Genomic DNA, 16,853 nt, shown 5'->3' with positions numbered 1-16,853 from the left:
TATATACATCACTTTTGTCAATATGTGTGTGGTTTCCCTGGGGGGAAAAGGGTCCGACTTGTCTAGTGGCAGTTTTAGTGCCATAAAGAAGCGCAGAAGGTTTATATGCCTACTGCAAAGAGCACATCTGTATTTTATGTAAATAGCTGAGTACATTAGTAAAGTCTATGGAGAGATGAAGGGCACTTTTGCTGGGTGGTAATGAGGGAATCCGAGGAGGAGGGAGTGGGAGCACCAATAATGATTGTTGGACTGGGCGCAGGAGGTGCTAAAGACTGTGACGAATGGTATGTGACAAGGTGTTTTTTGAGTGTCTTGAAAGTACGTGCTGATTGAGGGAAGAAGCGCAGGTAAGGTGGCCTCTACTGTTGCACGTATCTCACACACACCATCGATTTTGTGACTGTCTACGTAGGCTAGTGTTTTAGAGCAACAGTTTAGCCAATAGCAGAGATGGCATCTTGATGGATGACTGCTGCCTGCACTCGGGTTATAGAGGACCGCTCTGACATAGGATCAGAGACTGAGACATCAGATAATGAGACAGCATCTGAGGGATAGGACAATGGCGCAGACTCTGGGAGTGATTTTTCAGTCAGAGGAGTCCCATTCGAAAACTCCTCTTCCAGTACATTATGAGGGAGGTGATGAGGACAGTCCTGCTGTCCCTTCGCAAGCTGTTCGTGCAACTGGGTAATAGTGGGTTAGGCCAACCCAGAGAGCAGGTGAATGCGGGGGCAAGCAGAGAGAGAGTGCTCTCTTGGGAGCTCACCAATTTAGTTCAGCCCCAAATTCCACCACCCAAATCATATTGTGGAGACATCAAAATTGTCTATGGCAAAACAAACTGGTTTTGTAAGGCAGGCACCTGTGTTTTTGGTCCTGGATTCGGCGGCCATATAGAGAAACACACTAAACCCAAACATTTCTGGAAACTAGACATTCGGGGGAGTCCACAGAGGTGTGACTTGTGTGGATTCCCCAAAGTTTTCTTACCCAGAATACCCTGCAAAGCTGAAATGTTGAGAAAAAACTCTATTTTTCTCGCATTTCTGTCACACAAACTACAGGAATATGCTGGGATCCACAACATTCCTACCACCCAGTGACTCCTCACCTGTCCTGATAAAAACACTACCCCACTTGAGTGCCTACACCTAGTGCCTGTGTCAGGAATGGATCACCCCAGGGTCAACAGCTGCCTCACGTAAGGACCAACATTGACCGTTGTGTGATCTATTCCTGTCGCAGGCACCAGGCCTAACCACACAAGTGAGGTATCATATTTATCGGGAGACTTGGGGGAACGCTGGGTGGAAGGAAATTTGTGGCTCCCCTCAGATTCCAGAACTTTCTGTCACCGAAATGTGTGGAAAACGTGGTATTTTAGCCACATTTTGAGGTTTGCAAAGGATTCTGGGTAACAGAACCTGGTCCGAGCCCCACAAGTCACCTCATCGTGGATTCCCCTGGGTTTCTAGTTTACAAAAATGTGCTGGTTTGCTAGGTTTCCCCAGGTGCCGGCTGAGCTAGAGGCCAAAATCCACAGGTAGGCACTGTTTTCTATGAAAAAATGTGATGTGTCCACGTTCTGTTTTGGGGCATTTCCTGTCGCGGGCGCTAGGCCTACCCACACAAGTGAGGTATCATTTTTATCGGGAGACTTAGGGGAACGCCGGGTGGAAGGAAATTTGTGGCTCCTCTCAGATTCCAGAACTTTCTGTCACCGAAATGTGAGGAAAACTTGTTTTTTTAGCCACTTTTTGAGGTTTGCAAAGGATTGTGGGTAACGGAACCTGGTCCGAGCCCCGCGAGTCACCCCTCCTTGTATTGCCCTAGGTCTCTAGTTTTCAGAAATGCACAGGTTTGGTAGGTTTCCCTAGGTGCCGGCTGAGCTAGAGGCCAAAATCTACAGGTAGGCACTTCTCAAAAAACACCTCTGTTTTCTTCCAAAAATTTTGATGTGTCCACGTTGCGCTTTGGGGCGTTTCCTGTCGCGGGCGCTAGGCCTACCCACACAAGTGAGGTATCATTTTTATCGGGAGACTTGGGGGAACGCCGGGTGGAAGGAAATTTGTGGCTCCTCTCAGATTCCAGAACTTTCTGTCACCGAAATGTGAGGAAAACTTGTTTTTTTAGCCACTTTTTGAGGTTTGCAAAGGATTCTGGGTAACAGAACCTGGTCCGAGCCCCGCGAGTCACCCCTCCTTGGATTGCCCTAGGTCTCTAGTTTTCAGAAATGCACAGGTTTGGTAGGTTTCCCTAGGTGCCGGCTGAGCTACAGGCCAAAATCTACAGGTAGGCACTTCTCAAAAAACACCTCTGTTTTCTTCCAAAAATTTTGATGTGTCCACGTTGCGCTTTGGGGCGTTTCCTGTCGCGGGCGCTAGGCCTACCCACACAAGTGAGGTATCATTTTTATCGGGAGACTTGGGGGAACGCCGGGTGGAAGGAAATTTGTGGCTCCTCTCAGATTCCAGAACTTTCTGTCACCGAAATCTGAGGAAAACTTGTTTTTTTAGCCACTTTTTGAGGTTTGCAAAGGATTCTGGGTAACAGAACCTGGTCCGAGCCCCGCGAGTCACCCCTCCTTGGATTGCCCTAGGTCTCTAGTTTTCAGAAATGCACAGGTTTGGTAGGTTTCCCTAGGTGCCGGCTGAGCTAGAGGCCAAAATCTACAGGTAGGCACTTCTCAAAAAACACCTCTGTTTTCTTCCAAAAATTTTGATGTGTCCACGTTGCGCTTTGGGGCGTTTCCTGTCGCGGGCGCTAGGCCTACCCACACAAGTGAGGTATCATTTTTATCGGGAGACTTGGGGGAACGCCGGGTGGAAGGAAATTTGTGGCTCCTCTCAGATTCCAGAACTTTCGGTCACCGAAATCTGAGGAAAACTTGTTTTTTTAGCCACTTTTTGAGGTTTGCAAAGGATTCTGGGTAACAGAACCTGGTCCGAGCCCCGCGAGTCACCCCTCCTTGGATTGCCCTAGGTCTCTAGTTTTCAGAAATGCACAGGTTTGGTAGGTTTCCCTAGGTGCCGGCTGAGCTACAGGCCAAAATCTACAGGTAGGCACTTCTCAAAAAACACCTCTGTTTTCTTCCAAAAATTTTGATGTGTCCACGTTGCGCTTTGGGGCGTTTCCTGTCGCGGGCGCTAGGCCTACCCACACAAGTGAGGTATCATTTTTATCGGGAGACTTGGGGGAACGCCGGGTGGAAGGAAATTTGTGGCTCCTCTCAGATTCCAGAACTTTCTGTCACCGAAATGTGAGGAAAACTTGTTTTTTTAGCCACTTTTTGAGGTTTGCAAAGGATTCTGGGTAACAGAACCTGGTCCGAGCCCCGCAAGTCACCCCTCCTTGGATTCCCCTAGGTCTCTAGTTTTCAGAAATGCACAGGTTTGGTAGGTTTCCCTATGTGCCGGCTGAGCTAGAGGCCAAAATCTACAGGTAGGCACTTTGGAAAAAACAGCTGTGTTTTCTATAAAAAAAATAGGATGTGTCCATGTTGTGTTTTGGGGCATTTCCTGTCGCGGGCACTAGGCCTACCCACACAAGTGAGGTATCATTTTTATCGGGAGACTTGGGGGAACACAGAATAGCAAAACAAGTGTTATTGCCCCTTATCTTTCTCTACATTTTTTCCTTCCAAATATAAGAGAGTGTGTAAAAAAGACGTCTATTTGAGAAATGCCCTGCAATTCACATGCTAGTATGGGCACCTCGGAATTCAGCGATGTGCAAATAACCACTGCTCCTCAAAACCTTATCTTGATCCCATTTTGGAAATGCAAAGGTTTTCTTGATACCTCTTTTTCACTCTTCATATTTCAGCAAATGAATTGCTGTATACCCAGTATAGAATGAAAACCAACTGCAGGGTGCAGCTTATTTATTGGCTCTGGGTACCTAGGGTTCTTGATGAACCTACAAGCCCTTTATATCCCCGCAACCAGAAGAGTCCAGCAGACAAAACGGTATATTGCTTTCAGAAATCTGACATCGCAGGAAAAAGTTACAGAGTAAAACATAAAGAAAAATGGCTGTTGTTTTCAGCTCAATTTCAATATTTTTTTATTTCAGCTGTTATTTTCTGTAGGAAAACCTTGTAGGATCTACACAAATGACCCCTTGCTGAATTCAGAATTTTGTCTAGTTTTCAGAAATGTTTAGCATTCCGGGATCCAGCATTGGTTTCACACCCATTCCTGTCACTAACTGGAAGGAGGCTGAAAGCACCAAATATAGTAGAAATGGGGTATGTCCCAGTAAAATGCCAAATTTGTGTTGAAAAATTCGGTTTTCTGATTCAAGTCTGCCCGTTCCTGAAAGGTGGGAAGATAGTGATTTCAGCACCAGAAACCCTTGGTTGATGGCATTTTCAGGGAAAAAACCACAAGCCTTCTTCGGCAGCCCTTTTTTCCAATTTATTTGGAAAAAACAAAATTTTCACTGTATTTTGGCTATTTTCTTGGTCTCCTCCAGGGGAAACCACCAACTCTGGGTACCATTAGAATCCCTAGGATGTTGGAAAAAAAGGACGCAAATTTGGCGTGGTTAGCTTATGTGGACAAAAAGTTATGAAGCCCTAAGCGCGAACTACCCCAAATAGCCAAAAAAGGGCTCAGCACTGGGGGGGGAAAGGCCCAGCAGCTAAGGGGTTAATGACCAGGAGTTGCAATCACAATTGCACTTGTATGGTTTTGAAGACGTGAAATGTCACCCTGGATTATGCACACCTCTAAACTGTGGAGGTCACGGGAAACAATGTGTACCGTTTCTTACAGGTTTCGTGATTCAACACATTTTCTTTGATTTTTTTGTTTTTCATTTCTGTCTCGGCATAGTAAGTTTTCCAGATATCATATCATATCAGACTTGCACTGAATACTTTAAGAGTTAGTAACATATTACGTAATCAGCAATGCTCCCCTGTAGTTTCAAAATACACACGTCCACAACAAGAGAACAGTTTTGGCCAGTTCGTCTGTCACTTTTGGTGCTGAGAGATTTCTTGTGTATATCTATTTACCTACTTATGTGTTGCAGTATCTATATTGCAAAAATAATAATTAGAAATTATCCCGGTGCAATTGACCTGAATATTTAAGGCTACACAGACACCCTCAAATCATTTTAGTTCTCCAGAAACGTTCGCACCATGGAAATTCACTGATATAAGTATGTGTTGATATATAAATACTGTAGTATCTATTTGCGCGTTATTCCATTGCTAAAGGAAAAGCCCCTTTCATATAGATTCCCAAGTCATATATTATGACTGATATACTGTGTTCTTTTTTCAATGTTTACCAATCGATTCTTACTGTTGGCGGCATGAAACGTTACTTGAACACTTGTTTGAAAATAATATTACCACTCTTATTTGAAAGATAGACTGAACTTGCGTTCGGGAATGTAATTGCTCATCAACTCCCAAATCTCCCTCGTGTTGTTCCCAGATAGGAAACAATCGCTTTTCTCGGAGACAGGCCCACCAACTTTGTTCAATTCAAAAGACCCAGATTAAAATTGAAGCCTATTTTGATACGACTTGATCCCGCAATGTTAGAAATTGGGGGCTGGTTTAGTGCAGTAAAACCCTGCTTAAGCAACTGTCACAATCCCTATCAGGGTGAACCATAAGAAGTCACTAAATTAGGCTGTGCTTGACCCTCTGGTAGCTTGGCACACAGTCAGGCTTAACTTAGAGGCAATCACTAAAGTACTTATGAAGCACACAAACAGTAATAAAGTGAAAACACAATGCCAGAAAAATCCCACACCAATTTAGAAAAATAGAGTACATATTGGTAAGTTATTTAACAACAAAAATGACAACAATCCAAGCAGTAGAATCTAAGTTATGAATTTTTGAAGAAAGACTGGGATCCTCATCCTCGGCTCTAACCGCTCCACATGGGACGACTCCTGGTGGCCAGCCACCCTAGGAACCGCACCAACACCCACCACCCACACATGCAACCTAGATTTCATCCTAGGCTCATCACTCACCATGACCCAGCAAGTCAAAGCCGTCTCATCTTCCTGCTTCAATACCCTCCGCATGCTTCACAAGATCTTCAGATGGATCCCCACCGAAACAAGAAGGACGGTCACCCACGACCTCGTCAGCAGCAGACTGGACTACGGCAACACGCTCTACGCAGGAACCACAGCCAAGCTCCAGGAAACACTACAACGTATACAGAACACCTCCGCACGCCTCATCCTTAACATCCCACGCCGCGACCACATCTCAGCCCACCTCAGAGACCTTCACTGGCTTCCCTTCACCAAGAGGATCATCTTCAAACTCCTCATCCACGCCCACAAAGCTCTTCACAACACGGTCCCGGCCTACCTCAATAAGCGACTCACCTTCCACACTCCCACCCACCAACTCCGCTCCACCAACCTTGCCCTCGCCGCTGTCCCTCGCATTTATCAAACTACAGCCGGCGGCAGATCCTTCTCCCACCTCGCCGTCAAGACCTGGAACACCCTCCCCGCTCACCTACAACAGACCCAGGACCTCCTGACCTTCAGGAAACGCCTCAAGACCTGGTTATTCGAGCAGTAGCAGTCCTTCCCTCACCCCTTCAGCACCTTGAGACCCTTGCGGGTGAGTAACGCGCTTTACAAATGTATGATTGATTAATTAAAAGTAAAATTTAGTACCTACAGGATCAAAGCACCAACCGTGGTTATTTGGTCGCTAAAGACCATGCAACATTATGTTCGACAGTGATGGAGCACAGGTCGGATACACGAAGTGGATTGGGCCTGGTTTCCGGTTACTTTTGGACTTATAGGCTATTCTGAAGTAGGAGAAGTTTCTAGAGTTTCCCCTTGCAAATTGCTTGGAGGTTTATGCCTCCATGCCCTGGCTCCAGCCATGATACAGGCACAAAAAGCTCCTTCCTGCCACTGATGGCCCATTCAGGCACACCTAGTTGCTCTATTGTGTGGCTATCTGAGAAGGCCAACTACTATTCACACCTAGTCATATTACCCAGGAACAGGCTGTAGGCACCAAATAGTTAGGGCAAGAAAATGATGGCATTTTCAAAATCATAACTTAAAATACCAACTTTATCATTAAAGAGTATTTTATATTACAGTAGAGGGACCCCCTGCCCAGCACCCTTGGAATGCGCACTGTCTCCTCTGGCCAGTAGTCCACATTCCGAGGGCGCTGTGGGCCCCCTCTGTGTGACGGCATTGGCCTCGGCTCCATGTGAAGCAGAGGCTAGTGGCGATGCATGGTTTCTACTGGGCTGACTCCAAATATGGAGGTTTCTGCCGGTCAGCCCAGTGGAAACATCACAATAGGGCCAGGGGGAAACTGCCATCTCTGCTGCAGTCTCCTCCCCATGGGGCTGGTGGGTTAGCGGTTAGCCCGCCAGCCTCGTAATAAGGTCCATGGTCAGGTTAGAGGGTAACAAGAAAACAAATGGTGGGACGTCATTTAGATAAATCCAAGTAAACCATTCAAGGTTTTTTCATTAGTAGTGTGATCATGGTTGTTTTGAATTTCAGTTGAATTATTCCCAATTTAAAGGACACATTAACAACATTTATCATTAATGTGAATGTGTGGTACAAATAGCTATGGAGGATCCAGATGTCTTATCTGATTCCACAACATTCCTGTGCTAAGCTCAAACGGATACACGGTAGGAACATGGGCAAAAGTGAGAGTTTTAATATTCCTAGAGTGTAATGCACATCAGAACTACCACAAGGAAGTAGTTAATGTTAAACTCAGAGTAGATTTTAGAATTTTTTAATTAAAAGTACAGTGAAAGAAAGTCATGTATCTTTTAGGATACTGACATTTCATTTTTATCAGCCTGAGACTCACACGCCCAATGATTACTAGTCAAATTGTGAGTATTTTCACAAGATCAAAGTTGTGCGGAAAAACAGATGAGTAATTTCGAGCTCAGATGTCAGCAGCACATGCATTAACTTAAAGATTTTTCAAATTAATATATGTTCCATAGGCAAAAAACTGAAATGTGGAGACCCCATCTGCTCCCGTGCAGTGCAAATAATGATGCCATGATGAGGCCCTAGAGCAATATGTGGAATACTCTGAATACAGAAAGAAAAGAGGTTATAGAAGTTGCGCTATACTCTCTGATTTGATTTGCACTTCTCAAACTGGATCATAGTATTCCAATGGATTTCTGAGAGCCTGAATTCCAACTTTCATCATCTGACATAGTAAACACATCACACGTTTTCCTTCGAAGTAAGAAATTTAGATTTGCGAAGGACTGTATTGAAAGAAGAGGAGCAGAGACTCACTACTGTATTTTTTCTAGACAAAGGAGTCTGCTTATGTTGAATTGTAAATCTCCAATGGAATATTAGCCTCAAACACATTTCAATAAAGGTATCATTTAATGTGACATTCTTTGATTAGTAACATTTTTGTATTGTCTTTTCATAATAGATATCAACAGAAGCTGTGGACAACATAAGAACTGTGGCTTCCTTAACCCGAGAAGTGGCATTTTATGAAAGATATACAACAAGTTTGAAGAGACCATACAGGTGAGGCTTACTGAAGAAAGGTGCTTTCTAATTCTTTTTCCTTTTTATCAACTGGGCCACAATTAAAAAAGTTTCCTCTCAGCAAGAGTTGAAAGTTAAACTTCGCCATATCACAATTAGAATTATTATCTTATGTTAATAGTTTGATAAACAACACTGAAGATGACTAAATTAGGTTGCTGACAAGGGATGATAGGATGGGAAGCTACTGTGTCACCACAGCCGAAGAAAATCTAAACTTAAGTCAAAAGCCAGCAGCTTCTTCCATTGTGTGGGACTCATTGGAAGAGGCCATATAACATAGAAGAGGACTTTGGCAAATGGAGGACAAAGAGGACCAGGTCCTTACCTTTAGGCCCATTCCTCTTGTCCATGGACAAAAGCCAACTGTTTGGGATACACCTAGGCAAAATATAGGCCAAGGAAATGCTCATCTGTGCTTATCCTCTATTAGCTAGCACCATATTGACAGAGGATTCTGCCCAAATACTGATGATTTTCAAAACAACTGTGCAAGGGGAATTTCTGGGCATGTAAGAGGGGATAAGAGAGTGGAGTGGCAAGGTAGGTTTGTTAGGACCTTTTGAATACAGATGTAATGGTCAATTCAGGAGTAAACAGCCATCAAAACCAACTTTTAGAGGAAGTTTTTTTTTTACAGTTATTGGCTTTAATGTTGTCCTAGGATCCCCTCTTTCCCTAGCGAAAATTGTTTGAGATTGTGAACTGTGCTGCACCCCTCTCCCTCTCCCCTAGCTCTTAACCCCCCCATGTCCTGCTTCTCATATGATGTATTTTATTATAATTTAGCAGCAAAGATTGTTGGGAAATCTGAAGTTCACAACCTCCCCAGTCTTGATCAAGCTACGCCGAGGGGATCCAGAGATGTTTTAATATAATTTGAACACAGAATGTAAAATATCATGAAATGTCTTGTTTCCCAGTTGCTTCAGTAAACAGCAATTCATTCTCCACAGAATGTTGAACAGCCCTCAGTCTTTGCCAGTGATGTGAATTAGTCTCACATTATCATTTGTATTTTCCCTGTTCTTGCTTCTCAGGGCTGCAATAAAAAGTGGACCAGTGAAGGGATTGGTTTATGGGCTAGCACAGTCCATCCAGTACTTTCTGAATGCAGCTATTTTCAGATTTGGAGCATGGCTAATTGTGCACTGCTACATGAATTTTGAAAATATGTTCATGTAAGTATCTGACTTTGGAATCTTCTGAGTCATTAATAGCTAAACGTTTTACATGAAGCCCATTTACGATTTTTTTTCCATAAGCTAATGGTGCTGTGATGTGATATTAGAAAGGGCCTAAACCTGCTTCTAAGCTTTACATAAGTCAGTCCATAAAATTACCTTATTGCCTCTACAGTAGAGTGCATAGTGACTTGAAGTGGAACATGCCTAAATTAATGTTATTGTGTGCCTAGGCAGTGAATAAATAACCACATACTATTTCCACTCTATTGGGCTTAGCTGTCCCCATAGGAAATACAGGCAAAGAAGATTAAATCACTATTTCTGCATTAATCGTAGGAACCAGCTTTAGGAAATGTGTTTTGTGTTTTCAATAATCCAATTAGTTGGTAAGGTTTGGATTTCTTTTGACTGGTTATTAAATATAACTTTCAGAAAAGTTATATTTACCTGCATGATCCTCTGTTGGCCAATTAGGTTTAGTCTGCAGATGCTGGCTATCCCTGCCTTGGCTGTAATAAGATGTAAAATTCCTTTCAGGAGGTGCACAATGGACCGTTTGACTGATAGGTCAACCTAAATGAGAAGAGATGACTTTTTTGAGCTCAGCAGGATAATAAAGCTGGGGCTGCTGCTCCTCCAGTTTGCACAGCAATCTTGAATACTGCATGGGATGCCTGTCTGAGACACATGTAAAACTTTTGAGCTCTTGAAAGTGATCAAACAAGACCAGATTGCAATACATGTCTATCCCTGGTCGGGTTATTGATGGACCCTGCTTTATCTTACTAGAATTCTCTCTTCTTTATGGTGTGGGCCAAGGGCCTCTTTCAAACTAGATTCTAGTGCTACATGTGGGTGGACACTAGTAAATTCCACAGTATATTACCCTACAGACCACTAGATCTTAGAGCCCAAGCGTAGTGTGGTTGAAGAGTTTGTCAGTCTTGTGTGCCCAAACACATTGCATTTTGGGCCTGTTTGCAATAAGCCAAATATTTACTAAAAAATAGATGGGCAAGGTCCTGGGAATATTTACTTTATTGGTCAGAGAGGAACTAAGAATGTCATAAGGTGTCCCCCACCCACAAGCTTATGAACAATACATAGCTGGACCCCCACCCAGCCTTCCTCAGAACACTACTAGACTTGTGAAAGCATACCATGTTGACATAACACGCTGCACTTGGCATCCATGACACGTGAGAAGAACCTAGGAAGGTTGCCCTCCTTCCACTAGAACTAAAAGGACAGAAAGAGTGCAAAGGGTCATATGGTTGATATAACTGTGGGCAGTTTCAGGAACATAAAGGGCTGAAGAGGACATTCCTGTGAATAATCCCATTGCACCAGTGGTACGGGGACTGGACTTGCTGTTGGCCTCTGTCTGACATCCTTAGAACCTTTAAATGCATTCCTCTAGGGCACTAGGTGTCTTAGAAGTGTATTATGTGAATGTTTGGGCACCAGAAGAAAGTTTGGAAACTTTGTAAAACATCCTCTTAAGCTTAAGAGCGTCAGAGGGATCGAATATAAATAGTATCCAACTTGCACTTCCACAGCGATTAATTGGATTTCAGCCTCACCTGTGCAGACATTTCTTTACTTCCCAGAAAAATGTCTAAGTCCTATTCTGAGTTGGTATTTAGAAAATTTATTGTGAGAAATATCAAAAGCACCAAAGCACCAACCAGACCAAGTTGCTTCAAACATCGACTGTTCGGTTCCACAGCAGTGGTTACAGTTTCAGTGTCATCCCTCATGGAGAGGATTATCTTTCTCAAAAAATGACAAAGTCCATTCTACATTGGGGCTTTGAAGAGGTTTCAATATTTTTCCAAAAAGAAAAGTGACAAAGTCCTTCTTGGAAGTCCATTTAGTGTTCCTGACCCACATCCTGGTTGACGTGAAATTGTACCTTGGTCCTGGTTTACAGTAACTACTGACTTACATTGTGCACTTTTTTTTGGGAGAGGGGAGTCACTTTAATTGTTAAAAAAAATCATAACCTTAGTTCCCCGTTTGGATTTCTATTGTTTTGTTCATATTTCAATCATTTAATTTTTCTCTTTAGTCTAAAATTGGTTGTTCAGTTTTATTTTGTTTTGTGTTACTTTTTCCACTGTTTATAGACAGCCTAAATAATGTACAGGTTGGCATTAATTTAAGTCTGACTGCTTTGTGTCATATTACAAGGGAACGAGCACAGGTTTATTTTATGCAGTCTGTGGCACATCTGGCAGGTGGTGATCGTATTTTTTGAGGTGAGTACTTGGCCGCCTAAATAATAATCCACTTTTCTACAATTGGTAGTTTAGGTTTCATTGAGTTGATTCGTTTTGTAGCAGTTGCAACATAAAAACAACAATAGTTTTTTTATGAAATACTAGAGAAAGCTATTGTTTCTCTCTTATAGAAATTTGAGAAACGGCTTTCGTAATTGACTTTCATTGGTTTTTTTTCTGACCGACCTGAAATTAATTATCTAAATTTCAGTTCCAATAAATAGCACCTACTGAGACAATACAAGTAACACAAGGAAATTATGCTATAAAAAACAATATGGTTAATCTGAAGACAGTTCGTACAAAACGGCAATTAGACAAATGGGTTTAGAACATGGTTGACAGTGCATTTACTTTTATTTAGGACCACACGCTTAACACCTGGAATGACAACAGTGATGCTATTAGTGAACATCTATATACTTGTTACAGTACAATGGTGACATTTGCACAGCCTTTCACGCTCTCAGTCACACATCTGTTCATGCAAGTGCGTTGAGGCTCCTGATAGTTTAACACTATTCCGTCGGTGGAAACAAAACAATGAATTGCACCGGAATTTAAGTTATATTTTTATCGAAAGTATAAGGGCATGTGTTTGTGGTTTCATTATGCAGGATCAGAACGGACTTTTCTCTACTCTAAGCACCCGGTTACTTTTAGCCCGCCCACCTTCATGAAGTAATACTATTATTACATGACAACATTTTATGCTACCATCATTTGGGGTGGGCGAAGAGTCGATTGGTAGTCTTCCTAATCCATTGCTTTCTTTTTGTTTTCGTTGTTCTTGCTCATTGGACGAGAATACAATCTTCTGGTAGTCCCCTTGAGTTAAAAAGGCCCAGGAACTGTTCAAAGACTTTCAGCACTGGAGGCAAACGATTTTGCTTGCTCGCCTTCTTTTCCTACATGTCAAAAGGGCAATTTTTCATCTTTAGTTGAAATTTCGTGTAACCAACAAGGGGGCGCCCTAGGTTTGATCTCTCCTTATGGAAGTGTAGGCTTGGCACGACTGGTTCTAAACGTATTTTTAAAGACAACATTAAATATTTTAGAGTCAATTGATAGTAGTTGCTAATGTATTGTCTAAATAAATATGGCAACCATGTCAAATTTCTAGTTAGAAGCACAAATACATTTGTATTGCTCGTCAAGCAATTCGCAGGGTCATATAATTGCCCATGTTTCCACATCACAGAGACAATTTCAGGTTCATTGTCATACAGTGTGATTATGTCCCTCATGTGGTCGAATCACATGACTGTTAAATAGTCGCGACTCGCTGGGGTTACAAGGGGATATTAATATTATAAAGATAGAAACAAAAACTTACCTGCGCGCCATGCTGCTGCTCCTCTGTCTCCTCAGCAGGCAACTCAGGCTCCCAGCCTGCCATGAGGCCAATCCTGATCCTGCTCAGAGCAGCATTAGGATTGGCTGGAGAGCCCAGCCAGGCTGCTCCCAGGTAGACTGGGAGCCTGTGCTTTCTCTCTCGCACGGCAACACAGTGCCAGGCTGGAGAGAGCACAGTACGCATGTGTGTTTGGCCGGCCCGAGACGGCCGGCCAACCACACATGTGCAATGAAGGGGATTGCACAGTGTGCTTCCCTCGTCCCAGTCATTCCCAATGCCCCACCCCTTTAAACTTACTTTATTATCCCTTCGTTGTTAAAGGTTTGCAGCGGCTGTTGCTGGGGGAGGGGTGACACTCCTCCGCCATAGCAGAGGAGCCGCTGCTACTGGTATACTGAATAGCATCCCGTCCTAAGTGCCGCTAATTTCAATCTCAAACACTACCTCTCATTCTCAGATGAAAATATATTGGCCCTCATTACCACCCTGGGTGTCGGTGATAAAGTGGTGGTAATACTGCCAACAGGCTGGCAGTAATTACCGCCAAATTATGACCATGGAGGTGTTATCTCCGATAGACAGTCAATGTACGACACCGACCGCCAGGGCGGAAACAACAGTCACCATGTCAGTAGCCGCCTACGGCCAGGTGGAAGTTCCGCCCACCATATTATGACACTACAACCCGCCACCTTTTCTCCCCATTGTGGACACAGGGAAGAACCATGCTGCCATTGAACCCGAACTGCAAGTCTTCCCTATGATATTCTACTTTATGCTCCACCTTGAACACCAACGCCGGTGAAGATGACGACGGTGAGTCCAGCCACCTAGCACACAAGGAAGAGGGGGGAAAAAGAGAGTGACACACACACGCACCACACACACCATACATACACATGCCATACACACAACCAGCTGCATTACAAAAACAATCTGACCACGAAAATCTGCTGAATAATGCAAGGACAACAGGAATTTATGAAAATGATTGTAATCAGTCCAACAATAAAATGATAATTCCGATTTGCCCATGATACAGTCTCTCGAGTGGGTGTCTTGCCCACTGGTTCTGGAGGGGGCAACATGTCCATTGCTCTTTGTCCTGGGGAATGCAAGGCCACAGTCTGTCGAGTGGGAGTCTTCCCCACTGGTTCTGGAGGGGGCAACATGCTCATTGCTCCTTGTCCTGGGGACTGCAAGGCCACAGTCTCTCGAGTAGGTGTCTTCCCCACTGGTTCGGGAGGGGGCAACATGCCCTGTGCTTTGTCCTGGGGAGTGCAGGGCCACAGACTCTTGAGTGGGTGTCTTTCCCACTGGTTCTGGTGGGGGCAGGCCACACAGCAGCCCATGGAGGCTGGACTATATGGTGTTCGCCGGCAGTGACAGATGCACTGTGGTGGTGGTTGTGGGAGGTTCCTGTTCAACCCCTGCACCCCCTTATGGCTGCACTGAGGTGGTGGTTGTGGGAGGCTCCTGCTCAGCCCCTACACCCTCTGCTGGCTGCACTGTGGTGGTGGTTATGGGAGGCTCCTGCTCAGCCCTTGCACCCTCTAATGGCTAAACAAGTACGGCTGGTGGTGGGGACACGGTGACAGCTGGTGGTGGTGGCGGTGTTTGGCTGGCAGTTTCCGCTGGCGTAGAGTGCCTCATCTCCTGCTACACATGGGTTGGGGATCCCTTACCCTTACTGGCACTGGTGGATGGGCTCTTCCCCCCTTTGCCTGCTGGTGTAGGCTCTTCCCCTTCTTTCCAGCTGCTGCAGGCTTGTTAGAAATGGGGTCTTTGGTTGGCAGTCAGGTTACCCCCTGTCCAAGCAAGGACCCTAATTCTAGTCAGGGTAAGTCACACACAATCAAAATTATCCTGTGCCCACCCTTGTGTAGCTTGGCACTGAGCAGTCAGGCTTAACTTAGAAAGCAATGTGTAAAGTATTTGTGCAATAAATCATACAATAACACCATATAGCACCATAAAAAATACACCACACAGTGTTTAGAAAAATATATAACATTTATATGTATAAATGCAGGTCAAAACGATCAAAGATGCAATAGGTAAATGTAGAGATATCACTGAAAAGTGATATAAAGGCCCTCATTACAACCCTGGCGGTCGGTGATAAAGCGGTGGTAATACCGCCAACAGGCCGGCGGTAAAAAAAATGGAATCATGACCACGGCGAAAACCGCCAACAGATACAGCCACTTTAACAATCCGACCGCCACGGCGGTAGCAACAAACACCACGGCGGGAACTGCCAACAGCCAGGCGGAATACAATATACCACCCACTGCTTTACAACCCGCCCATCTGCCAGCTTTTCCAGGGCGGTATCAATGCCATCAAAAGCACGGCGGAAACAGAACACAGAAGGGAAACAACTCACCTCTCAACACTCAAGGAACAACCAGGACGCCATGGAGCCTGAGCTGCAGGTATTCCCAATGCTGGTGTATCTTCTCATACACCAGGAACATGACCGCCGGTGACAAAACAAGAAGGGATGTAGAGACAGAGGATGCACTTGGTCAATGCCAGCAACAACACTACCGTTGGCGTACAAAACACACAGGGATCAGCCCTATGCACTAGGCCATGCTCTACCAGGTACAATGCTAGTCACCAGCCCATGGGGTACAATGCCTAACGCCATTAGCTGCACACCTGAAACCCACAGGACCCTGCCCAGTAGTAGATGCCCACTAACTCTATTGGGGTTGGAGTGCATCTGATCTTGCCCATCATTGAACATCCCCTCCCATGTTCACCCTGGCCTTGGGGCACCCACAGCCCACATCCCCCACCCAGGTAAAACCTTAACATGCGCAAAACATGATTCAGATTCTGTACTCACCCCCTTGGGGCTGCTGTGATGCCTTCAAGCACCCATCCAACTCCAGATAGGCCACCACCAAGATGCGGAACATCAGGGGGTCAGGGTACAATGGGCACCCCTTCCTCGTTGGGAGGCCAGCCCCAGCTGGGCCTCCGCCATCGTCCTTGCTCATCGGCGCAGGTCCTCCCACCATTTGTGGCAGTGGATGCTCAGCCTGTCAAAGACCCCCAGGGTCTGCACCTCCTTAGCGATGGCACGCCAAATACCCTTTTTCTGATGAGCGCTGACCTGCAGCAAAAATACAGCAGAAAAGGGATTAGTGAGACCGTCCGGACTTTCTTACCCATGGCCCACCATATCCCTCCCATCCCCTTACGCACATACATTCCCCACCATACATGCAGCACTCTGCCCAGGACCCCTCAGACGCCTGCCTACACGATGCTTACACACACAGCAATCCATACATTCATGGGCCACACATCATGCTCACAGTGTACTCACCTGTTTGTCTGGAGGACCATAGAGTAAAGTGTACTGGGGTAGGACCCCATCCACTAGTCTCTCCAACTCCTCTGAAGTGAAGGCGGGGGCCCTCTCCCCAG

General features: G+C 44.8%; 1 protein-coding gene across 1 annotated transcript in view; it reads left to right on the top strand.

The window, feature by feature from the left end:
* Positions 1-16,853, top strand: part of LOC138262462 (ATP-dependent translocase ABCB1-like) — a 571,226-nt gene that overhangs the window by 353,375 nt on the left and 200,998 nt on the right. The window contains exons 19-20 of the mRNA XM_069212358.1: positions 8,462-8,562; positions 9,624-9,764. Of these exons, the coding sequence (XP_069068459.1) occupies positions 8,462-8,562; positions 9,624-9,764 (242 nt within the window). The remainder of the gene's footprint in view (positions 1-8,461; positions 8,563-9,623; positions 9,765-16,853) is intronic.

The sequence above is a fragment of the Pleurodeles waltl genome, chromosome 10 (genome assembly GCF_031143425.1).
Source record: "Pleurodeles waltl isolate 20211129_DDA chromosome 10, aPleWal1.hap1.20221129, whole genome shotgun sequence".
Lineage (NCBI taxonomy): Eukaryota > Metazoa > Chordata > Amphibia > Caudata > Salamandridae > Pleurodeles > Pleurodeles waltl.
This window is presented reverse-complemented; position numbering and strand designations above follow the sequence as displayed.